The following is a 20,868-nucleotide window of genomic DNA, read 5'->3' as shown; positions in this document are numbered from 1 at the left end:
CGTCTTACGTGTCAAGCCCCCATGGGCTACTCGGGTGTGGGTTCTGACCTTTTTACCAAGTATTAAACTGAGGTTCAAATTGGTCAGTGGATCTGCGTCAGTGATCTGGCCAGTGAGTACACAGAGCGCCGTTTTGAACCAGTTCCCTGCCCATCAGAAGACAGCTCATGAGTCTGCCTGCTGTCCTCTGTGGACCTGCAGTCTGGCCCACACCTCCCACTTGGGAGCAGGGAGATGTCTTACTTCGTTGAAAAAGCGATCATGGCGCAGTGAGATTAAAACTCTCTGCAGATAAATTAACAATTAACTGTACTGGATAGAGAACATGTTGGAAGCTTTTTTTTCTTAAATAAAACTTTTTGATGAAATTTTAAATCCAAACGTGGCTTGCCAATCGCTAGTGTTTATGTCCAAGAGGTATGTCTTTTTGTCCGCTTTTAAAATTTTTCTTTGTTTATTTAGGCTGTGCTGAGTCTTTCTTGCAGCACACAGACTTTCTCTAGTTGGGGTACTCAGGGGCTTCTCTTATTGTGGGGCATGGGCTCAGTAGTTGCAGCACTGGGCCTGTCTAGTTGTGTTGTGCGAGCTTAGTTGCCCAACAACATGTAGGGTCAGGGATCAAACCCACGTCCCCTGCACTGGAATGTGGATTCTCAACCACTGGACCACCAGGGAAGTTCCTTTTTGTCAACTTTCTGTGAAGGTTAATTTACTTGCCTGAGTCAGCTTGGTATTTCAGATCCTTTCTCTACCTGGTCAGACTCCCAGGAGAGCAAGTCACCTGTGTTTTCTGCAGGACAGTCGTGTCCCAACCGTAGAGCCCTCGGTTGAGGGCGTGGACCAGGGACACACACACCGCACTGCCTTACCAGGCTGTTGGTTTGGGACCTAAGAGTTCATTCCATTTCTTCTAGGCTCTGTCAAACAGAAAGTTGCTTTTGCCCATATAGATTGTTCAAAGAATACTTTTGTTGCATCCTTTTTCAGGGGCAGAGGAGAAAATTCTGGAAGACTTCCGGAAAACCCACAGCCCCGATGCCCCGGACTTTCAGCTGCAGGCCATGATCCAGGCCGCAGGGAAGTTGGTGCTGATTGATAAACTGCTCCCTAAGCTGATCGCTGGCGGCCACAAAGTGCTCATCTTCTCACAGATGGTGCGATGTCTCGACATCCTGGAAGATTATCTCATCCAGAGAAGGTGAGCCTGGTGTCAAAGCTGGGCATCAGGTGCTGCAGGCAGTTCCTTTTCTTTGATGCCTTTTTGATTCATTCAGAAGTTATGTTTTAACAACAAAAAAGCATTAGAAAATAGAGAAAAGGAATCTTCTCTTAAAAGATCGGCTGAAATTCCGAGTTGAATCTTATGACCATGTTTAAGTGTCTTGAGAGTGAATTTCCTATGATAGGAGCCCTTGCTTTGCTGAAAAAATAAATTTTGCATATTTATTTATATTTTCTTAAGAAACAGTTCAAATAGCATTACAGAAGGTTAAGAAAATAATGTATTTACTCCCCCCCAGTCCCCCTCCTGCTCCATGATGAGAAAAAATAAACCCTGGAAAGCATCACTATATCAAGGTGCTAAAAGAGCACAAGCTGACAGTTGAACCTGGGGATGCTTTTATGTTTTTTCTCAGCAAACCCTCTAAGGTTTTATGATACACTAGCTATGGCATCCAGGTTTATTTTCTTGTTTGTATTCCTGTAATTCCTTGAACCTAAGTTCCATTACTCATGCAGGTGAAAAGCCTAGGGTATCATGTGGATTGCTTGGGCTCTGTGAGGGTACTACATTTGTTACATTACACCATACCAGTCCATTTCCAGTCATTGGGATCCACCAACGATCTGAAGATGGCAAATGGATTTTTAAAATTTATTCTTAATGTTAAAAGACTTCTCAAGATCTTAGAAACTATTAGCCAAGGCATTGGTAGGTTTAGGGTACCTCTTTGTTTTTATATAGTCATCATGGCAAATCCCTGGAGAAGGCAATGGCACCCCACTCCAGTACTCTTGCCTGGAAAATCCCATGGACGGAGGAGCCTGATAGGCTACAGTCCATGGGGTCGCACAGAGTCGGACACGACTGAAGCGACTTAGCAACAGCAGCAGCATGGCAAATCCCAATTGTATTACATGTTCTGATCTTTGAAGATTCTGTTTCTCCTTATAACATAGGAGAATATATAGGAAAAGTATTAAAGGAAACGACCAACTTAACTATGGGTTATGCTCACATTTAACATTACATAAATAATTCTCTGAAATCAGATTAGGCACTAAAACAATTTTTCAGACTCCTGTATTGGAGATCTTTAGGTAACGAATTCTTGAGACTTGCATTTTTTTTTTCCTTTGAGGAATGTATCAAAACTAGAAAGCAGTTTTGTATTTAATAATTCACTCTAGATGAATTGCCAGAATACTTGCTTCTTATATAGTTATCTTTTCAAAATATATACAGCTACTAGTTTGAAGATTTTTTAAAGAGATTCCCCCTAAATGAGTAACAGTGTAATTAACAGACTTTTGCCAAGTACAGATGTCTTTATTTAGCTCCTTTATCACTTATTGCCCATTTTGTTTTATTTACTTATTTTTTATTAATTATTTATTTTAGTTGGGGGCTAATTACTTTACAATATTGTAGTGGTTTTTGCCATACATTGACATGAATCAGCCATGGGTTTATACCTAAGTATTATAGTTGCTCTTAAAAATAGGGACACTTCTTAATACCACCACCAGCTCAAAACTCCATTCATACTTGGGCATTTATCTTCTTAGTCTTTTTTCTTTGTGCCTACATATGCTTAGTTTTGTGGTTGATTTGCTTGAATTGGGATCATATGCTACATTCTGCTTTGTAACTCACCTTTTTATTTGATATATTATGGAGTTTTTTGCTTTATTTTTCTACAACATAGTTCTGATGATTTGAATGATATTCTGTTAAATAGGTTGTTTCTAATTTTTCAACATTTTTAGGAACTCTGAATATCATTTTGCGGTCACTGTGAATGTTGCCAGTTATTTCCTTGGGATAAATTCTGATGTACATTTTTAAAAGCATTTCATACATATTTCCAAAACACCCTCTAGAAAGACACTTTTATCTCCCTTTATATAGTGTATGAGAATGCTCTTTTTTCCCTCATACTCTGATCAATCCTGTTTTTGCCTTTTAGTCTCTGCTACTTCAATAAGCCAAAATTATGGCCTCTTGTTTTAATTTGTACATATTATTATGAACAAAAGTGAATATGCTTTATGTTTATCAGCTGTTTATATTTCTTTTCTGTGCATTGCTTACTCATGCTCTCCCATTTTCTGTTACTCTTTGCCTTTTTGTTTGTTAATTAATTTATAAGAATTGCTTGTTAAGAATATGGTGCAAATGCTTCCCCAGTGTTGCTTTTGACTTTTTCTTCATGGCTGTGGTGTTTTGTTTATTTATTTTATTCTTAGAAGTTTTAAATTGTATAATAAATCTCCCAGTCTTAAAACAGCTTTAAATAAACTTCAGTGCTTATTTGTGCTTAAATTAACGTGCTTACAAAGACTTCCCCCACCTCTCAACTGTATCATATAAATAGTCTGAACTTTTTTTCTTTTCATTTTTTTATTGTTTTTTTCTTTTCACTCTTTTATGGCTTTTTCATCCCAACTCTGTACCCAGCAGGGACTTCTGGCCTTAATACCACCATTACTTTTCTCTTCTTAATTTAGTTTTTTGTTTTCATCAAAGTTACACATGCACATAATTTGACAAGGCAAATTATTGTTTTAGACCTATGAAAATAGCATTTCCTGATACCACTATATACCCCCAGCTTCCCCCCACCTGAAGCTTTTAAACTCCTTATGTGCTTTCTTTTGGTATTTATAGCTGTGGCTTTAAAGAATGTTAGTAGTTTTAATTTTTTCTTTTCAGTTTTAAATATTATCTATTCTCATTATGGAAGATGACTATTTCCTTTCTTTCACTGCCCCTCATAATTGCCACCTCTGTGCCTCCTGTCCTCCCATCTTCCCAACCTGCCATGCAGTACTTTGGGTTGAATTAATATTTAGAGTTTGTTGCGACTTATGTTAATAATGCATTACAGCTCAGCCATGTAGTATGCTGTTTACTGTTTCTTTCTTGCATGATTTTTATTTTTCCTGAAGCTATAAATTATTTTTTTTTATTCAGTGTGAAATTTTAAATATACACATTATAATTCAGCTCCAAAATTTACTGTGGCCATCTGAATCTCCCTTTGTTACGTGCAGCCACATCAGCTTCATGTCTGAGCCATCTCTCCCAAGACCTTTGGTCTCTTCCTCTCCACCCAGTTACCCCTCCTGCCTGGTACTCAGTCACCATCTGTGATCTCCCTTCCTTCAGCACGCTGACAGCTTTCTTTTCCTTTCCTCTTGAATCTAATCTTGCTGGTGGATCCTGTGTACCTCTTCTGAGAGCTTCTGCAAAGGGGTGAATGATATGTGGGTTTTGAGACTTTGTCAGAATGTTTACTCCCACAGTTGAGCAATCGTTTGGCTGAGTTTGAGACAGCAGATTAGAAATAATTTTCCCACCAAGTTTTGAAGGTGTTGTTAGTCCATTGTCTTCTAGTTTCCAGGATTGGCTAGAAGTTCAAAGCCTTTCCAATTCCTGGTCTGTGTATGTGACATGATTTTTCTGTTCAGAAGCTTTGATCTGTCCTCTGTCCCAGTACCGTGACATTTGACAGTGAACTGGGTTTTTTATGGCATCTGTTGAATTGGATGCGTAGGTCTTTCCCATGGCAAATTATACTTTGTCAGTTCTAGGGGGTGTTTTCTTGTATTTTATCTTTCATTATTTCTTTCTGGCTTGCTTTCAATTTGTGGAACTTTTGTTATTCACATGTCAGACCTTCTGGACTGATCACCTAATTTTCTGTTTTCTCTACTTTTCCACCCATTTTATTTTGCTGTACCTCTGGTTTTGTTGTTCAGTCACTCAGGCATATCTGACTTTTTGTGACCCCATGGACTGCAGCACACCAGGCTTCCCTGTCCTTCACCATCTCCCTCTGGTAGAATACCTTTAATTTCTGAGCTTTCTTCTGTAATTTTTCAGTTTTTATAGCACTCAGCTGGTTATTGCATAGGCTCAGTGTCTTGTCTTTCTGAGATTAATGATGATAGATTTTTATTTTTTCATTCTTCCTATAGTGTCTGTTTCCTCAAGTCAAATTTTTTTCTTTTAGTTTGTTGATTTCTCTGTCCTTCATACTAGAATTCTGGGTGGGCTTTTTTTCCCTCCCTCTTTTCAGTGCTTTGAAGTACTATTCCACTGTGTTCTCACCCCCATGGTTTCTGATGAGAAGTTTTGCAGTCATTTAAGTAGCTGTTCCCCTGTATATAATGTGTTTTTTTACTCTACTAAGATTTTCTTTTTAATTTTCAGTTTGTGGCAGCTTAACTATAGTGTGTGGATTTCATCCTGTGCAGGGTTCACTGACCTCCTTAAATCCATAAACAGATCTTTCACAAAATTTAGGAAACTTTTGGTCAGTATTTCTTTGATTTCTCTTTTTTTTTCCCTTTTGCCCTACTTTTATGTTTCTCTGTGAGATTCCAATTACCTGTATATTTGACCTTTTAAGTCCCTAGGCTCTGTTTTTGTTTTTTCTTTTTTCTTTTTCTAGTCCTTTTTCTGTCTCTCTCCTTTTGTTTTGAATTGTCTGTCTTCAAGTTCACTGACTCTTTTCGTCAGTCTTTTCCATCGTGCTTATTATGCCATTGCTTTCGTTACATTAGAGATTGTATTTTAGTTCTGAGATTTCTGTTTGTTCTTAGTGTGATGTTTTGTTTCTCTGCTCTCATTTCCTATCTTTCCACTCATCATGTACACGTCTTTACTTCACTGAACATGATTGTAAGAGCTGCTTTGAAGTTCTTGTCTGAGCATCAGAACATCTCAGGTTTGACATCTGTCATCTGTTCCTTTGAGAATGGGTCGCATTTCCCCTAGACATTGTGAACAGTTTTGTTATGGAGATACAGGGTTGTTTTACATTGCTGTGAGGTGTTGATGGTTTCTGTTTGGAGGCAGTTAAGTAGGTGAGTCTCAGAGTGCAAAGGCTGTTGGCATCTGGCAGGTCTAGTCTCAGCTCAGACTGCTTTCAGTTTGCCCCAAGCGTGTGTGCATCAGAGGTCAGCCAGAGCCTTAGGCAGAGTTTATACCCAGAGTTTGGGGTTCACCATATTTGTCCTTTCTAGAGTTCCCCTCTCACCCTCTGATGGTCCTAGCTGCCCCAGACTGCTTTCCTTGGTGCCTCTGGCCAGAAAGACAGTGGCTTCTCATCAAGATTTGTAGCTGTCCTGCACCTTTGCCATAACTCCTGCTTCCCCCCCATGGCCAAAACCACAGATTCCTGTTGTTTCCCCAAATCTGCTTGCTTTTCTTAACTCTCAGGTAGGATTTTCCATTCACTTGTTTTGTTTCTGTATTTTGCCAGGGTCTTGTGGTTGTTTACTGGAGGGTTAGTGTGTTAGGACCTTGCCCCTCCACACCAGAAGCAAAGCCTTCATATTTCAGGTCAGAGGCTTTCCTCAGATGTCTGGTTTGGCTGCCAGATGGTAGGCACCATCCAGAGATTAGAAGCTCTGGACACGTGGGCCAGCGTGTTGGCTACCTTACTCTCCATCTGTGAACACTGTCCATCTAGCTGGACCGTTTCATCGAGGAGTCTCCAGTATCAGTGCTCTGGGATGCTTTTCTTCCTCTCTCCTGCCCAAAGCGTGGGAACTTAATTGGACTTGGAGCTGACTTGTGGGGAAGGGATGGAGAGAGGTAGGGAAGTCTCAGTATCTCTTTCTTTCTTTCTTCCCTTTTTTAGTATAACACCTCTGCCTTTTACTGTGTGGTGTTTCCTAGGTAGAGAAAACTACAGGTCTTTTTTCACTCTCAAGGCTGAGGTGGGTGATCTGTAGGCTAATAGATAACTTCAGCAAAGATTCAACTAGTTAGTTCCCTTATGTTTAGACTCTTTGTATCCCCACTTTCAGGGGTACCTTGTGCCACCAATGCCTGATCCCTTTGGATACTCTACCATGTTGAATTAGGTTATTTCTCACCTGGGATTCTGCTTTCTTTGAATCAGGTATCACTTGATTTATTTTCCAACTTCCAGAATTTTATTATAGCTTCTTGTGTTCTGTTTGTAGGTTTATTTGGGGGAGAATATTATTATGCATTAAAAAAAAAATCCTTTTACTTATCATTTTAAACATTTGAGGAGATAAAAGAGTTAAATGTGTATGTTAATTCATAATCTTTAATTGGATTTCTTTGGTTTATTTTATTTTTTTACACTTCAGTCTTCAGTTCTTCTCCAGTTTTGGTAAATGACATTAATGGGAGGGTCTAATTTAATTTATTTCCAAATATGTCTGATTTTCTGTTTATTAAGTAGTTCATCTTTTCCCCATTTATATAAGACACTATCCATAAAATGTACTGAGATATTATATATATTGGGTGTAATATATAACCTTTCTATTCAATATTTCTATTGCTTTGCAATATTATTTGCAATATTAATATTTGCAAATTAATATTTTCAATATTATTGCAGGTGAACTTCAGACTTATTCTTTTTTATTGTATTTACTACTCCAGTCCTCAGTGCCAAAAAAAGATTATACATTTACATATCTGTATTTATCTAAGTATAGCTATATCCATTTGTTGAGATTTTGATCAGCTCTTGCACATGTTGTAGGACTGACATCTTTGCATCCTTGAAGAACATGATATTCACTGCAGTCACTCAGGTCTTTTGTATACACCGTTGATTCGGTAAATATTTATAAGGTACCAGCCTTGTGCTGGGACCTCTGTAGGTGTTAGGGACTTGGAGACCAAACCAACATGACCCCTAGTGTCATGTTGCCATATTTCTTAGTTAGATTAGTTGTAAGAATTTTATATGTTTACAGCAATCGTGAATGGTTGTGTGTGTCGTCCCCCCCACCCCCAGTCTTTATTTTTTCCAGCTGGCTTATTGCTGGGAGACAAGATTGTTCATTTCCCTTCAGGCCTTCTGAGGTCAGCATTTCCCATTGTGCCAAAAACGAGTCTTTTCCCCCCTCCCTCCCAAGCACACAGAGGTTTTCCAGAGTGCCACCTGCTTCTCGTTGATGTTTGACAGCGACTCAGAATTACTGTTTGATGAACCACATCAACTCCTAGGGATTTCATTCAGAATGCAGTTGACACAGAGGGTTAACTGCTATACCGGTGTTTGGTGTGGAAAATTTGTGATGTGTATAATTCCTCATTCAGATTTACTAGCCCTCAAGATTTTCTTTGTTCCTGAGCCTCGTTGCCACGCCAGCTGTCAGTTTGGTTTTGTTCTCGTTTAATTCTGTGCCATACTTGTACAGGGGTGCGGGCAAGAGCCAAAGGATCTGGCTCAGAAGTCAGGGGAGTGAGGAACGATTTAATTGAACTCTCAAATCACTGGATTTTTACTGCAGTTTTGTGTTCTTTGAGCACACTCCCTCAAAACCGAATAAGTGATAGAAATGGGAAGTAATGTTCCACTCATCCTGGACAATTTCTAAAACTATGTTCTATCATCTCTGGCCAAAACCCTATCTAATTTTATGGGAATGTTTCCCCTAGGTGATTGCCGAGCCATATCATCACTATTTGTTGGTTTCTCCGCCTCCTTAATATGATGCTCGTTCCCTGCCTCACTCAGATCCTCGGGCATCTGGCTCCTCTCTGATGCTTTAGGGGTGTCTTGTCAAAGAACATCGAGTCCTCTGTGCCTGCAGCACTGATTGTTCACATGTGTGACGGTAGGGCGCTGGCAGCCGTTGTTTAATTGAATCTCAATCCTGTCTTCTGACTCTGAATGCTGTGCTTCTTCCACTGCCCAGTGCATCACATATGCAGCCAAACGTAGGAGTAACTCAGTGCAGGTCTTCAGGGCATCGGTTCATCAGAGTCAGTTTGATGTCTGTAGCTTCTATTCTCACCTTCTACTAGAATTAACTGGTTTCCAGTCGCTTCTTTGTCTTTAATTTTCTCTTCTAAGTTTTTAGGGAAATCTTTCTGCTGCACTGACATGTAGGGTACATTATGAAGGCCATATAGCAAACTGACTAAGAGGGTGGGCTCTGAGTTAGATGGATCTCACTTACCAGCTAGGTGACTGAGCAAGTTATTTTGTTTGTGAGGGTCATTTTGTCTTTTGGGGTTTTTTTGTTTGTTTGTTTGTTTTTGATGTTTTCTCAAATGTAAAATGGAAACTACCTCATGGGATTATTATAAGAAGTGAATATAAAGATGCATAGAATGCATGTATCACAGCTCCTGGCACCGAGCTTGACACTTCAGAGCTTGCTGTGAATATTGTTGCTGTGGCTGTTGTAAATAACAATGATAATATATCTAATTGCTTCATAGTTTTGTAGAATTCAACTTATGACCCTTAGCTTTTCGTGTAAAACAGAATCTCCTTAGTCTACCTTCATGACAGTCCTGTACTGTGTTTTATTTATTTATTTGCTTCTATCGCCTCATGTATTCTTAAATTAATTGCATTAAAAAAGAAGAAGAAAGGAAAAATCTGCACCTGTAATTCCAGATAGGGTTGCACTAAGCTTTGTGAAAGGAAGGCAGTTTTTTTGGACTTGCTCTTTGCCTTGTACATTTCCCTTCTGAGCCTGAGTTGGTCTGGTTTCTCTCCCTGTATTTCCTTGGGTGATTTCTCACGTGGATTTTCTTCTTCCCTGGTGGCTCAGATGGTAAAGATTCTGCCTCTAATGCAGGAGACCCAGGTCCCATCCCTGGGTTGGGAAGATCCCCTGGAGAAGGAAATGGCTACCCACTCCAGTATTCTTACCTGGAGAATCCTGTGGACGGAGGGGCCTGGCAGGCTATAGTCCATGGGGTTGCAGAGTCAGATATGACTGGGTGACTGACACTTTCACTTTCAAAGACGGCAGGATTATATCGCCAAATTTAGTTATCTAGAGCCACCCCCACCCAGAGCTGTCTACCCCTAGAGGATCTATCCTTAGTCTCTTACCAGTCATTTATCTCAATTTTTAGCAATCCAGTTTCCCTGATTCTGAGCTACTGAGATTTTCATCAGGATTCATGTTCTTGGCTATGGTGGAGTCTAGGGTAACTTGATTCTTTTCTCACTTGGTTCCTATTACTTATACTTTACCAACCAGTTCTTACTTGTTGGTCAAAATTGGGCCCAGGGTAGCATCCTCATATTAATTTGTCCATTGTCAAGGGGTAAATAAGAAAAGATAAGACTCAGCAGCTACCCAGATTGGCACTGTTTTAATTCTGTGCTAATTACATGGTCTCCATCCTAAAGGTACCTTCTGTGTTTTTTGAAGGTGGTACTAGGCTCCCAAAGCAATTACTCTCTTACCTTCTCCTACACAATGCTGTCCACCTTTATTTCTTAACTTTCCACACAGGTATGTGCCTTCTTAATAACTTTCAGTTTTACTTCTTCACTTTGTTTTCCTCTAAAAATTCTTCTGGCTTCTTTCCAACCTGACTCAGCTCAGAAATCTTTCTTGCGATTTCTCCCTATGTGCTTGGCAACATACTGCCCAGAAGACCTTGGTTTCAGCTATAAACTTGGGGGCATCGCTTTCTGCTTCTAGAGCCTCAAGGAACTGTTAGGATAGAAATGACCAACCGAGGCATAGCAAGACAGCCTGTCCATACTGTCTTCTTCCCATTCTCAGTCCATCCAAAAGGAGGTTGAGCCTGATCCGAACTCTGATTCCATGGTACATGCTCAGCTAAAAGATGGTTGAGGCTTTTATTTTTCTTTCCCAGTCTCATTAGATTCAGTGCAAGAAAACTGGGAAACACTGAGAGTAAATTTGCCCAGGCGGTGGGGATTGATATTTTGTTTACAGCTCCTCTAGTGCTCCGTAGTCTGTGGCTGGTTTTTTGTTTTGGTTTAGTTTCTGTTTGTTTTGAGAGGGGGGACATTTTGCAGCGCAGCTTCAGGTGTCTGCCCTGCTGCATTCAGAGCGGGGGGGATTCCTTCTAGACTGCTGACACTGGGTCCATATGTAGAAGTGAGGGGTGTAAGGCCGTTAGTCACCAGCTTCCTGCGTTGTTGCCTGTTCTCCACTGAAGTCATGATTAACGCCTGGGCTTTCGTTCGTTTGGGTCCCCTCAGATACACCTATGAGCGAATTGATGGGCGAGTACGGGGAAACCTGCGCCAGGCAGCCATCGACCGGTTCTGTAAGCCAGACTCAGACCGCTTTGTCTTTCTTCTGTGCACCCGAGCGGGAGGCCTGGGGATCAATCTCACAGCTGCCGATACCTGCATCATATTTGATTCAGACTGGAACCCACAAAATGACTTGCAGGTAACCATAGGATGATTGCTGTTTGCCTTAGCTGTCCCTGAATCTAAGAACCTGACGACAGGGCCTGGCTTGGCTACAGAGAGAGTCTGCCATGCTCCATGCTACTGCTGCAGCATTGGCCGGATGGCAGGCTCAGGGCCTCGGTCAGGGGCACAACTAAGGAAGAAGTAAATGTCGAGCCTTCCCACTAACCAGAGTGGTTTTTTTCTTTTACAATAAATCAAACGGTATTTCACAGTGGTAGCCTCCGAAATGTAGATTAGAACTACTCTTCATTGTTATTGTCAGACATAAAGAAAGATACTAAGCTTGAGTGATTTTCTAATTCTTGACATATGGGTTGATTCTGGCATTTTCACTCACTTCGGTTGTGAGGTAGTTGTATGTCGTTTACAGTACATGAAGATGACCCAGAGGTGTGAGAAGGTTCCCTGGTGTGGCTGGGGTGACTGAGGCATCCTCATTAGTTCCTTTGCTCCCCACTTAATGTAGCACATTAGAGTCAGTGTGTGCCAGTTAAGTATGAGTCCCCTACTACATATGAACGAGTTCATTTCCAAGAGCGCGTTTGTAAGTCCGATTTGTTTGTAAGTCCAACAAAGTTGCCACAGGTACCCAACTAACACATTCGGCTATATAGTACTGTGGTGCGATAGGTTTATAATAAGTTTTCACACAAATAATAGCTAATAAAGACAAGCAAGCGCAAAAAATAGAAGAAATATTTTTAATCTTATAGTGCAGTGCCTTGAAAAGTACAGTCATGCAGTATAACAACTGGCTTACAGGGGTTGGCATCAAGTGACCAGGCAAGAAGAATTACTGACTGGAGGAAGCAGAGGAGGTGGGAGATGGTAGAGCTGAAGGGTCGTCAACAATAGGAGATGGAGGGCAAGCTGCAGTTTCACTCACGCCTGATGTCGATGGCACAGGTTCTGGTTCCTTGCTGGAACCAGATGCATGTTCGCATCTTTGAAAGTTCACCACCTGAAGGTTCACCTGTAGGGGACTTACCTGAATTTGCAGATTAAGTTTGTTAGTTTTAACCAAACTGAATAATGTTTGGTTTTAAAAAATGACTGGCTTTAAAAGATTATTGCAAGGATTGGAGTTAATGCATTTTAAAAGCAAACGTAAACAAACAAGAAAATGACAGAGCTGATCCTTCTGGTTCAGAATTCCTTATCAACCCCATTTGAAAGTAAAAAAAAAAAAAAAATGAGATTTTAATCAGATTGCACAATAAGTCAGTCTAAAAGATTCTGACTTGTCCAGAAGACCATTTTAGATCCCAGAGTTACTTCCATTACCATTAATGACATGCTTCATACCATGTGTGTATTGGCTCCTGGGATATCTGCTGATACTCAGAGTGTGAGTGTGTGCGGAGAGCAGTGGGACCTCAGAGCCTTTTTCATGATACTGATAAGAGTGACTGATAGGAGAAGTTTGAAGGCTGCTGTTTCACAAAACTGAGGAGGTGCCTTAGGGGGTACTGCTAGGGAAGGGATGCAGGGATAGGGAGCTAAGGTGATGGGTGTTTGGCTTCTTCCCTACCCACCACGTCATACAGAGTCACTCTGCTCTGTCTTTTTCATTTAACGAATTTCCAGATAACATTTTATTGGACGGAAACAGTCTCCTAGTTAAAATAGCAGTGCTCTGAATTATTATGTTGGTGACAACTGGATAAAACTCAGGGGAAAAAAATCATTGTAAAACAAATTTTGTGGCACTATGTTCAGCATCCAACTTAAAAAATCAGTGGCTATGACCAGCTCACCATGAGGCCTTTCTGCTGGTGATGGGATATTTGGGTCCAGGATGAGTTCCTGAACTTTCCTGGCAGGTCCATTGATTACAACTTTGTGCTTCCAACGCAGGGGGTGCAGGTTCCATCCCTGGTTGGAAAACAAAGATCCCACAAGCCACGAGGCCACCAAAAAGAAAAAAAAGATGCGTTGCTAGATATAATGAATAACCAATTTTTAAAGTAGTTAACATACTCAACACCAAGGTGCTAATAATCAGTAGGAAGTAGTATTTGACAAGGCCAGCAGCAGGAACCTAATAGGGGGCGGGAGACTACTGCCTGTGGGCTAGCTGCCTGTTTTTAAAAATAGTTTTATTGGAATATAACCACACCCATTTGTGTCTGTATTATCTCTGGTTGCTTTCATGTTACAGTGGCAGAGTTGAGTATTGCAACAGGGCCCTTGTAGCCCAAAGCATCTGAAATATTCACTCTTATAGAAGATGTTTGCCAACCCTGAAGCAGATGGTTCCTTAAGTCGTAAGTTCTCAACAGCTGTAAAGTTCTGTGCTCCTTCACAGCGCTCACCTGACGATGAGGCTCAGTACCTGGGCCAGTGATGGGTGGCCATTTGAAGGCTCTGTTACCTGGGTGTGCCTGAAGGACTTTCAGGAGGAAAATTAAAAGCATAGGGCTGGCATTTAGAGGTGAGTCACAGCCAGAGGCATCTAGACATTGGTGGTGCAGTGCCAAAAAATGGAATGAGCGAGAGTGAGAATGTCTAGGCCTGAAGGAGGTGGGTCAGTCACCTCTGAGGTGATGGATTTGTCTGGTCAGATGGGGTGGGCAGGGCTCTCAGGGAGAAGGGTCTAGGGAGAAGGGAGCAGCTTTGGAATGGCTGTTGTTAGTGTCCGCTGCTGGGGGAGTTGCAAGAGATGAGTCAGGGAATTAGTGGGGATGTCCAGACTGAAGTTGGATTGTGTGAGGGTTTTGTATGCTGAGTCAGCTTCTGAACTTCCTCTAACACTCACCTTAGTGGAGAAACAAAGACCGTGAGCGCTCGGGTGATTCAGGCAGGCGCTTGTCCAAGAACATGCAGAAGATCATGAGTGACTGTGTCAATGAACAGCCCCAGGTCCACGTCAGAGTTAAAATTCCTCAACTTGTGGTCTCCCAGACTGGCTGCCTTTGGGATTATTTTTATTTACAGTTTGGTAACCAAAGGGGAGCTCTCCTTTATTTTTGAGACATCTGACCAGACTGGGTAGAAATGAAAGAATTGGGATGCATAGAGTAATTTTAGGGCAGGGAACTGGGTCTGTGGTTATTGGTGGGCTGTTCTGAGTTGCCCCCCAGAGATGGAGCAGGGTGTTTTCAGTTTGCCTGGCGTGGGGAGGGGAGTACGGGGGCTGAGACAACCCCCCCCAAAAAACAATGCGCACTCAGCACAGTCTCCCTGGTGTTTACCCGTCACCCACATGCTGGGAATGTGATGTAGAAGACAGAGTCTGGAGACTGGGGTGCCGAGACCAGCGTGTGTTTCGCAGGACTGCAGCTAGATCAGCTGAGAACATCGGTGAAATGCATTCCTGTCCCTGACAGAGCAGAAAACTCAACCTGACCGTTCCCTGGTACTGTCCTTGCTAGCCAGTTAGGTCACATCAACACACACAGTCGTTCACACATATGCCCATATTCTGATATTTTCTGTATGTGAGTGAAAGCTTTCAGTCATCTTTAGTTCTTCATGGTTACTGAAGAGCCACAATTCCTACCCTGATTGAAGATGATCGTATTCTTCTTGGAAAATGGGTGTGGCATAGAACATTCCTTTACGAGTGGACTGAAGCATGTTCTATCCGATAAAAATGTCAAGACCACGAAAAGAGAGTCCCACTATGAACATGGTCTTACCTTCTGTGCTAGTGAAATTTTAGCATAGCTCCAGAGGTCAAGTTCAAATGGTGAACTTGAGTGTTCACTGTGGTCTCAAACATCCTGGACAGATCTGGTGCGGTCCGTGCTTGTCCGGAGTTGGGGCAGCGTGGGGAGGCAGGGACTGTGCTAGGACACTGCTTCTCAACTGATCCTAGGCAGACCCCCTATAGGCCCCGACAAGGAAGCCGACCAGGTTAGAAGGGGCTAGGCTTAGCTGAAGTCAGCCCAAGTCCCCGAGGCAGGGCTGCAGACAATCCAGCGTCCAGGGCCGTGAAACAGAGCATCACTGTCTGAAAACTCAGCCCAAGTCAGAAAGCAATGTTGCCTTTTCTGGTGCTTTTTCATTAACGATCATTGAAAGTTCATTCATTCAGCCTTCTGATCTTTTTGCTGGGGCTTTCTGTGCTTTGGGGATTGAACTAGAGGCTTAGGACTTGCTGGAGAAATATATATGTTTTAAAAAGCCAGTGCCACTCCGGCTCTGAGGGCACGTGCCACCCTCACAGATGCCGCATGGTAACAGTGGTAAGGTGGCCTGGGTCCCGTCCTTCCTGTGGATAAGGCCCCAAAAGGGGGAATTCAGGAAGCCTGGGTGCAGGCATCCTGGCCGAGAGCACAACCATGGGTGATGTGGCCTGTGCAGAGGGTTTGGAAGGGAGGAGGGAACCCAGCCAGAGGAGCGGGGACCTGACAGTCTGCTCTGAGAGGGGAGAGGGGCTCGTCCCTGTGGCCGTTGCCTCTGCTGGCACCGCCTCTTGATACTGATAGTGTGCATGCCCATGACTCAGAGGACTAAACTCCATCGAGTTTACTTTTCTTTGCTAGAAGAAAGGAAGACTTTGTGACTGCTCTGTTATGTGGTCCAGGCGCTCAGTGACTGTTTGTTGAATGCTGGAATGGCCAGGCATGTTTAAATTGCCAAAGACACAGCAGTGAGCGAGACGCGTGGTGTGTGCTCTCATGGAGCCTTCGTCGTAGTGGAGAAGGCAGACAGTAAACAAGGAAAAATAAGTCATATAGTCCCAGACAGCAATACACAGAAACAACACAGGATAAGAGGACAAGAATGATGGGGGTTGGGTGCCCTGATTTAGAGGGTAGCCTAGAAAGGCTGCTTCAAGAAGGTGACATCTTAGGGGAGATCCGAATGGTGGGAGTGGGAATCTTAGGATACAAAGTCAATAGGAAGAATGTTCCAGACAGAGGGGACAAGATGTGTGGCCACTGAGAGTGGGAGGCGCGCCGGTGGCACATCTGACACAGGTGGGCCAGGTGCTCACAGTTGAGCGTGAGTCCCCGATAAAGTGAGTCAAGCTCCTTTGAGGTCTCTCCTGCCTCTCTCTTCAGTGTCTCTCCATCTCACTCCCTGCTCCTCTTGTCTGCTGCCCCAAAGCTCCCTTTTCTCAGGCTGTTCGCTCGCCTCTCCTTCCTTCCTGTCCTCAGCCAGCTCATGCCTGACCTAGGGACACGTTTAGGAGCGCTCCACACCAGGCCAGGCCCTGGGGAAGCAGAAGTGCGCAGGGCTTTGGAACCACACAGTGGAAACAGCGTGGTGAGCAGATACCTGCACTCTTCCCCAGAGATGTTTCCATTGTCAGAGGGAACATGCCTTTCCCCCAGGAATAAGTCTCGAGCTGGAAATTTCAGATTCCAAAGTAGACCTGCAGAGGAAATGGCTGAAGGGAGACAGCTTCCTGGAGCCCTGGTTCATACTGCACTGAGAGCCCCTGAGTCCTCCTCGGAAGAGTAGGTGGCCCAGAGACACAAGACTACAGAGTGCCAGGAGAAACGTCAAACTGCTGGGTTTGAGATGTAACACTTGTGTGTAGAACATGAACTGGCAGAGTATCCCAGCATGCTCACAGTGCTTGAGTTAGAGGGCACTCTGGGAGATTCTTTTAACCTCTCTGATGATGTAAATTTTCTTTAAGGTACAAGTAGTATTTTAAAGTATTTTTTTTAAAACGTGCCTTTAAAATGTCATAGAGTTAATCATTTGAAGAAGTGGTATAAGGGTCAAGAGAGGAATGAACAGCATGCCTGGTTCTTCATACCAACCTTGGAATTTTCATGTGATTATAGAGACGTGATATAGGTTCTGGACTGGGACCTAACTACCATGAATTGAGGGCTGGAATCAGTTGGAAATCTGAGGCTCCCTCTGTCTTCCCATCACAGTCATTGGGATCTGTACCCGTTTAAAATTTTTCTGAACATGACTACTTGTATCTTGTATGTTTTTCGGAGGCTCTTATATTATAAAGTAGAGAACAACCTACGAGCTCTCAAATCATGCGGAGAGCACTGGAGCTCTGATTTCCCCCGGATGGAGGTTGTGGGGTGAAGGCGTAGCACCACTACCTGGGACAGGGGGCCTGACTCCAGCAGAGGTTCTGTGTTTATACCTTTGCTAATGTGTTTTGTTTGGACTTCATCTCAGTGGCTGCCTTAGTTCTGAATGTTTCTCTCTCTACCACGTTTTGTGTGTGTGTGAGTTCTGATAAGGAAAAGGAGTATATGAGATTGGATTGTGAAATAACGATGTCTTAAATGGGACAGAACTCACCCTGTTACCTTCAGTAAGTCATCTTGGTAGAGCCTCTGTCTCCTGGTACCATCGAGCTACTTGTGACATCGCCCCCTGCCCGCCCCGCCCCCTCGTGCTCCCAGCAGAGGTGTGTTTTTCTCAATTGGCAAGAAGTCCAGAGATAGATATCCCAGGACTAGTCGTGGCTTCATGCTGACTGGAGAGTCCCAGGTTCCTCTGTCTTGCTGCTCCACCAGCCTCCATGAATGTGGTTTACATACTCTTGGTTCCAGGATGGACACTTCAAATCCCAGGTAGGGAAAATAAGGAAGGAAGGTGTGATGCTTTTTTCAGGAGAGCAGAACTTCCAGCTAGTCCGGGTTGACTGCTGTTACATGTCCTTGTCCAGAACCATATGACCTGGCCGACTCTGGGAGGCTGGAAATGGTCTCAGCCAAAGACGTGGCTGCCCTTGTGTAAGAGTCAGGATGCTGGTAGCAAGGACCAACGGGGATGTCGATTCTAAGCAGGTCATAAATTGGTGATGTCTGTAGCTCTGTTTAGACCTTTGCTCAGAACATTTCTGAAACCCCTCCCTTGTAATTTTCCTTCTACACCAGATGAGCCAAAAAAATAAGAAAATCAATGCCAGTACTTAATGACCACATATTGGTATTGTTGTTTAGTTGCTAAGTCATGTCTGACTCTTTGCAACCCCACGGACTGTAGCCCGCCAGGCTCCTCTGTCCATGGAATTCTCTAGGCAAGACACTGGAGGGGGTTTCCATTTCCTCCTCCAAAAGATATTCCCAACCCAGGGATTGAACCTGCATCTCCTGCATTGGCAGGAACCACTTACTACTGCTTTATAGCCCCCATAAAAGCATATGACTTACCTTGATCATGTCCTTTATTTACCAGAGCTGGCCATCAGATTCCCTCCTAATAATAAAGATTTACTGCCACTAAAGATAGTAAAAGAAGGTGTGACAACTAATTGTAATAGCCAAAAACTAAACAACTTAGTTGTCCATCCGTAGGAGACTTATTGACTAAGATAATATATTCAGCTCTAATAAAAGAATGAGAAGTATCTCTACACACTGCTTTGGAGTCATCTCCTGAAGATATTGTTGGCTGAGAAAAAAGTAAGGTGGAAAAAGTATGTATAGTATGCCAGCCTTTATCTAAAAAGGCTGGATGTCTGTCTATCTGTCATGCCTCCCCTGCCATGGAAAGGTAAACAGAAACCTTCATTTTAAATGGTTACCTATTGGGGGAGGGGTTAAGGGTGAGGGAACAGAGAAGTGATGGATAGAAACTAGTTTTTCTGAAAATGCCTTTTTGTATATTCAACTTTGGAACCATCCTAAATATAGCATTATAAAACAAAATCTCTTAAAAACTTTTTATTCTGAAATCATTTAAAATAAAAAGTGCAAGATAGTGCAGCGTTCTAAGATCCTTTGCCCGGCTTCCCTTAATGTTATCATTTTGTATAACCATACACGTTTCCCAGGTGGGTCAGTGGTAAAGAATCCGCTTGCCAAGCAGGAGATGCAGGTTTGATCCCAGGGTTGGGAAGATCCCCTGGAGAAGGAAATGGCAGCCCACTCCAGCATTCTTACCCGGGAAATCCCATGGACAGAGGAGCCTGGCAGTCTACAATCATGGGGTTGCAAAAAGTCAGACTCGACTGAGTGACTAAGCACGCAGCATGCATAACCGTAGTGTAATTATTAAAACCAGGAAATTAGCATCGGTACAGTACTCTGATCTATAGACCCTATTCAGATTCCTTCATTTTTCTGCAAATGTTCCTTTTTCTGGTCTGGGATCCAGTTCAAGATCTCACGTTTCCTTTAGAAGTTACAACTCCTTAACCGCCTGTAATCTGTGACAGCTCCTGTCTTGCTTCATCTTTCATGACCTTGACATTTTTGAAGGCTACTGACCAGCTGTTTTGTAGAATTGTTTCTCACTTTGGGTTTGCCTGATGTTTCTCTCATAATCAGATTTGAGGTTATGCATTTTTGGCAAGAATGTCATAGAAGTGATATTATGTCCTTCTCAGGAGGTACATGATGTCAATATGTCTTGCTACTTATGATTGTTAAGCTTGGTTACTTGGTTGAGGTGGTGTCTGCCAGGTTTCTCCACAGTAAAGTTACTATTTTTACCTTGAAACATAGTCAGTTTCTTAGGAGGAAATATTTTGAGATGCTATAAATATTCTGTTTTCTTATCATACTTTTGCCTATTAATTTTAGCATCCACCAGTGGTTCTTGCCTTCAGTAATTAATACCATGGTGTGTTTGGGTAATGTTAATTTTCTATTTTAGTCATTACTCCTTCCGTCAGAATTGGACTCTTACTATAAAAAACAGCTGTTGTTTGTCCCTCACTTACTCTTTTATATCGGTATGGATTCCTGAATATTTATTTTATCTTACAGGTTAGAATCCATTACTCTCATTATTTATTTTGCTATTTGGGTTTGGTCTTTTGGGAGGCCCTTCAGATTGGCTCCTATCCTTTAGACATGGTCCCGTCAGCTTGTGGGGCTTCCCTTGTAGCTCAGTTGGTAAAGAATCTACCTGCAATGTAGGAGACTCGGGTTCGATCCCTGGGTCTGAAACATCCGCTGGAGAAGGAAATGGCAACCCACTCTAGTATTCTTGCCTGGAGAATCCCGTGGACAGAGGAGCCTGGTGGGCTACAGTCCACGGGGTTGCAAGAGTCAGACACAACTGAGTGACTAAACCACCATGACCAGCACCGTCAGTTTGTGAGTACTTCCCTACTTCTTGGCATCACGAGATGCTCAGGTTCAGGTTATGTTTTTCCTGCCACATCCACAGAACTGCCTTTCTCAAAGGCTCCCTGGTTCCTGTTTAGTTGAGAACGGCTTGTAGAAATCAAGGTCTGGCTTCTAAGTGTGCCCACTGCTACTGGACGGAGGAGGCTGGTAGGCTACAGTCCGTGGGGTCGCAAAGAGTCAGACACGACTGAGCAACTTCACTTCACTCACTGCATACTTTATCACTGGAGAAGGAAATGGCAACCCAATCCAGTATTCTTGCCTGGAGAATCCCATGGATAGAGGAACCTGGCGAGCCATGGTCTGTGGGGTCGCAGAGAGTCGGACATGACTGAAGTGACTGAGCACGCACTGCTACTGTTGTGTTACTGCTTCTAGACTCCCCGGGCAGACAGCTAGGAAACACAGGTGTGCATGCCGAC

At 42.9% G+C, this 20,868-nt stretch overlaps 1 protein-coding gene across 10 annotated transcripts in view; it reads left to right on the top strand.

Moving 5' to 3' along the window:
• Positions 1-20,868, top strand: part of CHD6 (chromodomain helicase DNA binding protein 6) — a 194,991-nt gene that overhangs the window by 119,280 nt on the left and 54,843 nt on the right. For all 10 annotated transcript variants that reach the window (XM_081556952.1, XM_081556951.1, XM_081556949.1 and 7 more), the window contains 2 exons: positions 988-1,198; positions 11,211-11,406. In XM_081556952.1, the coding sequence (XP_081413078.1) occupies positions 988-1,198; positions 11,211-11,406 (407 nt within the window). The remainder of the gene's footprint in view (positions 1-987; positions 1,199-11,210; positions 11,407-20,868) is intronic.

Source organism: Giraffa tippelskirchi, chromosome 13 (assembly GCF_054371585.1).
Source record: "Giraffa tippelskirchi isolate mGirTip1 chromosome 13, T2T-mGirTip1v1.2.pri, whole genome shotgun sequence".
Classification (NCBI taxonomy): Eukaryota; Metazoa; Chordata; class Mammalia; order Artiodactyla; family Giraffidae; genus Giraffa; species Giraffa tippelskirchi.
This window is presented reverse-complemented; position numbering and strand designations above follow the sequence as displayed.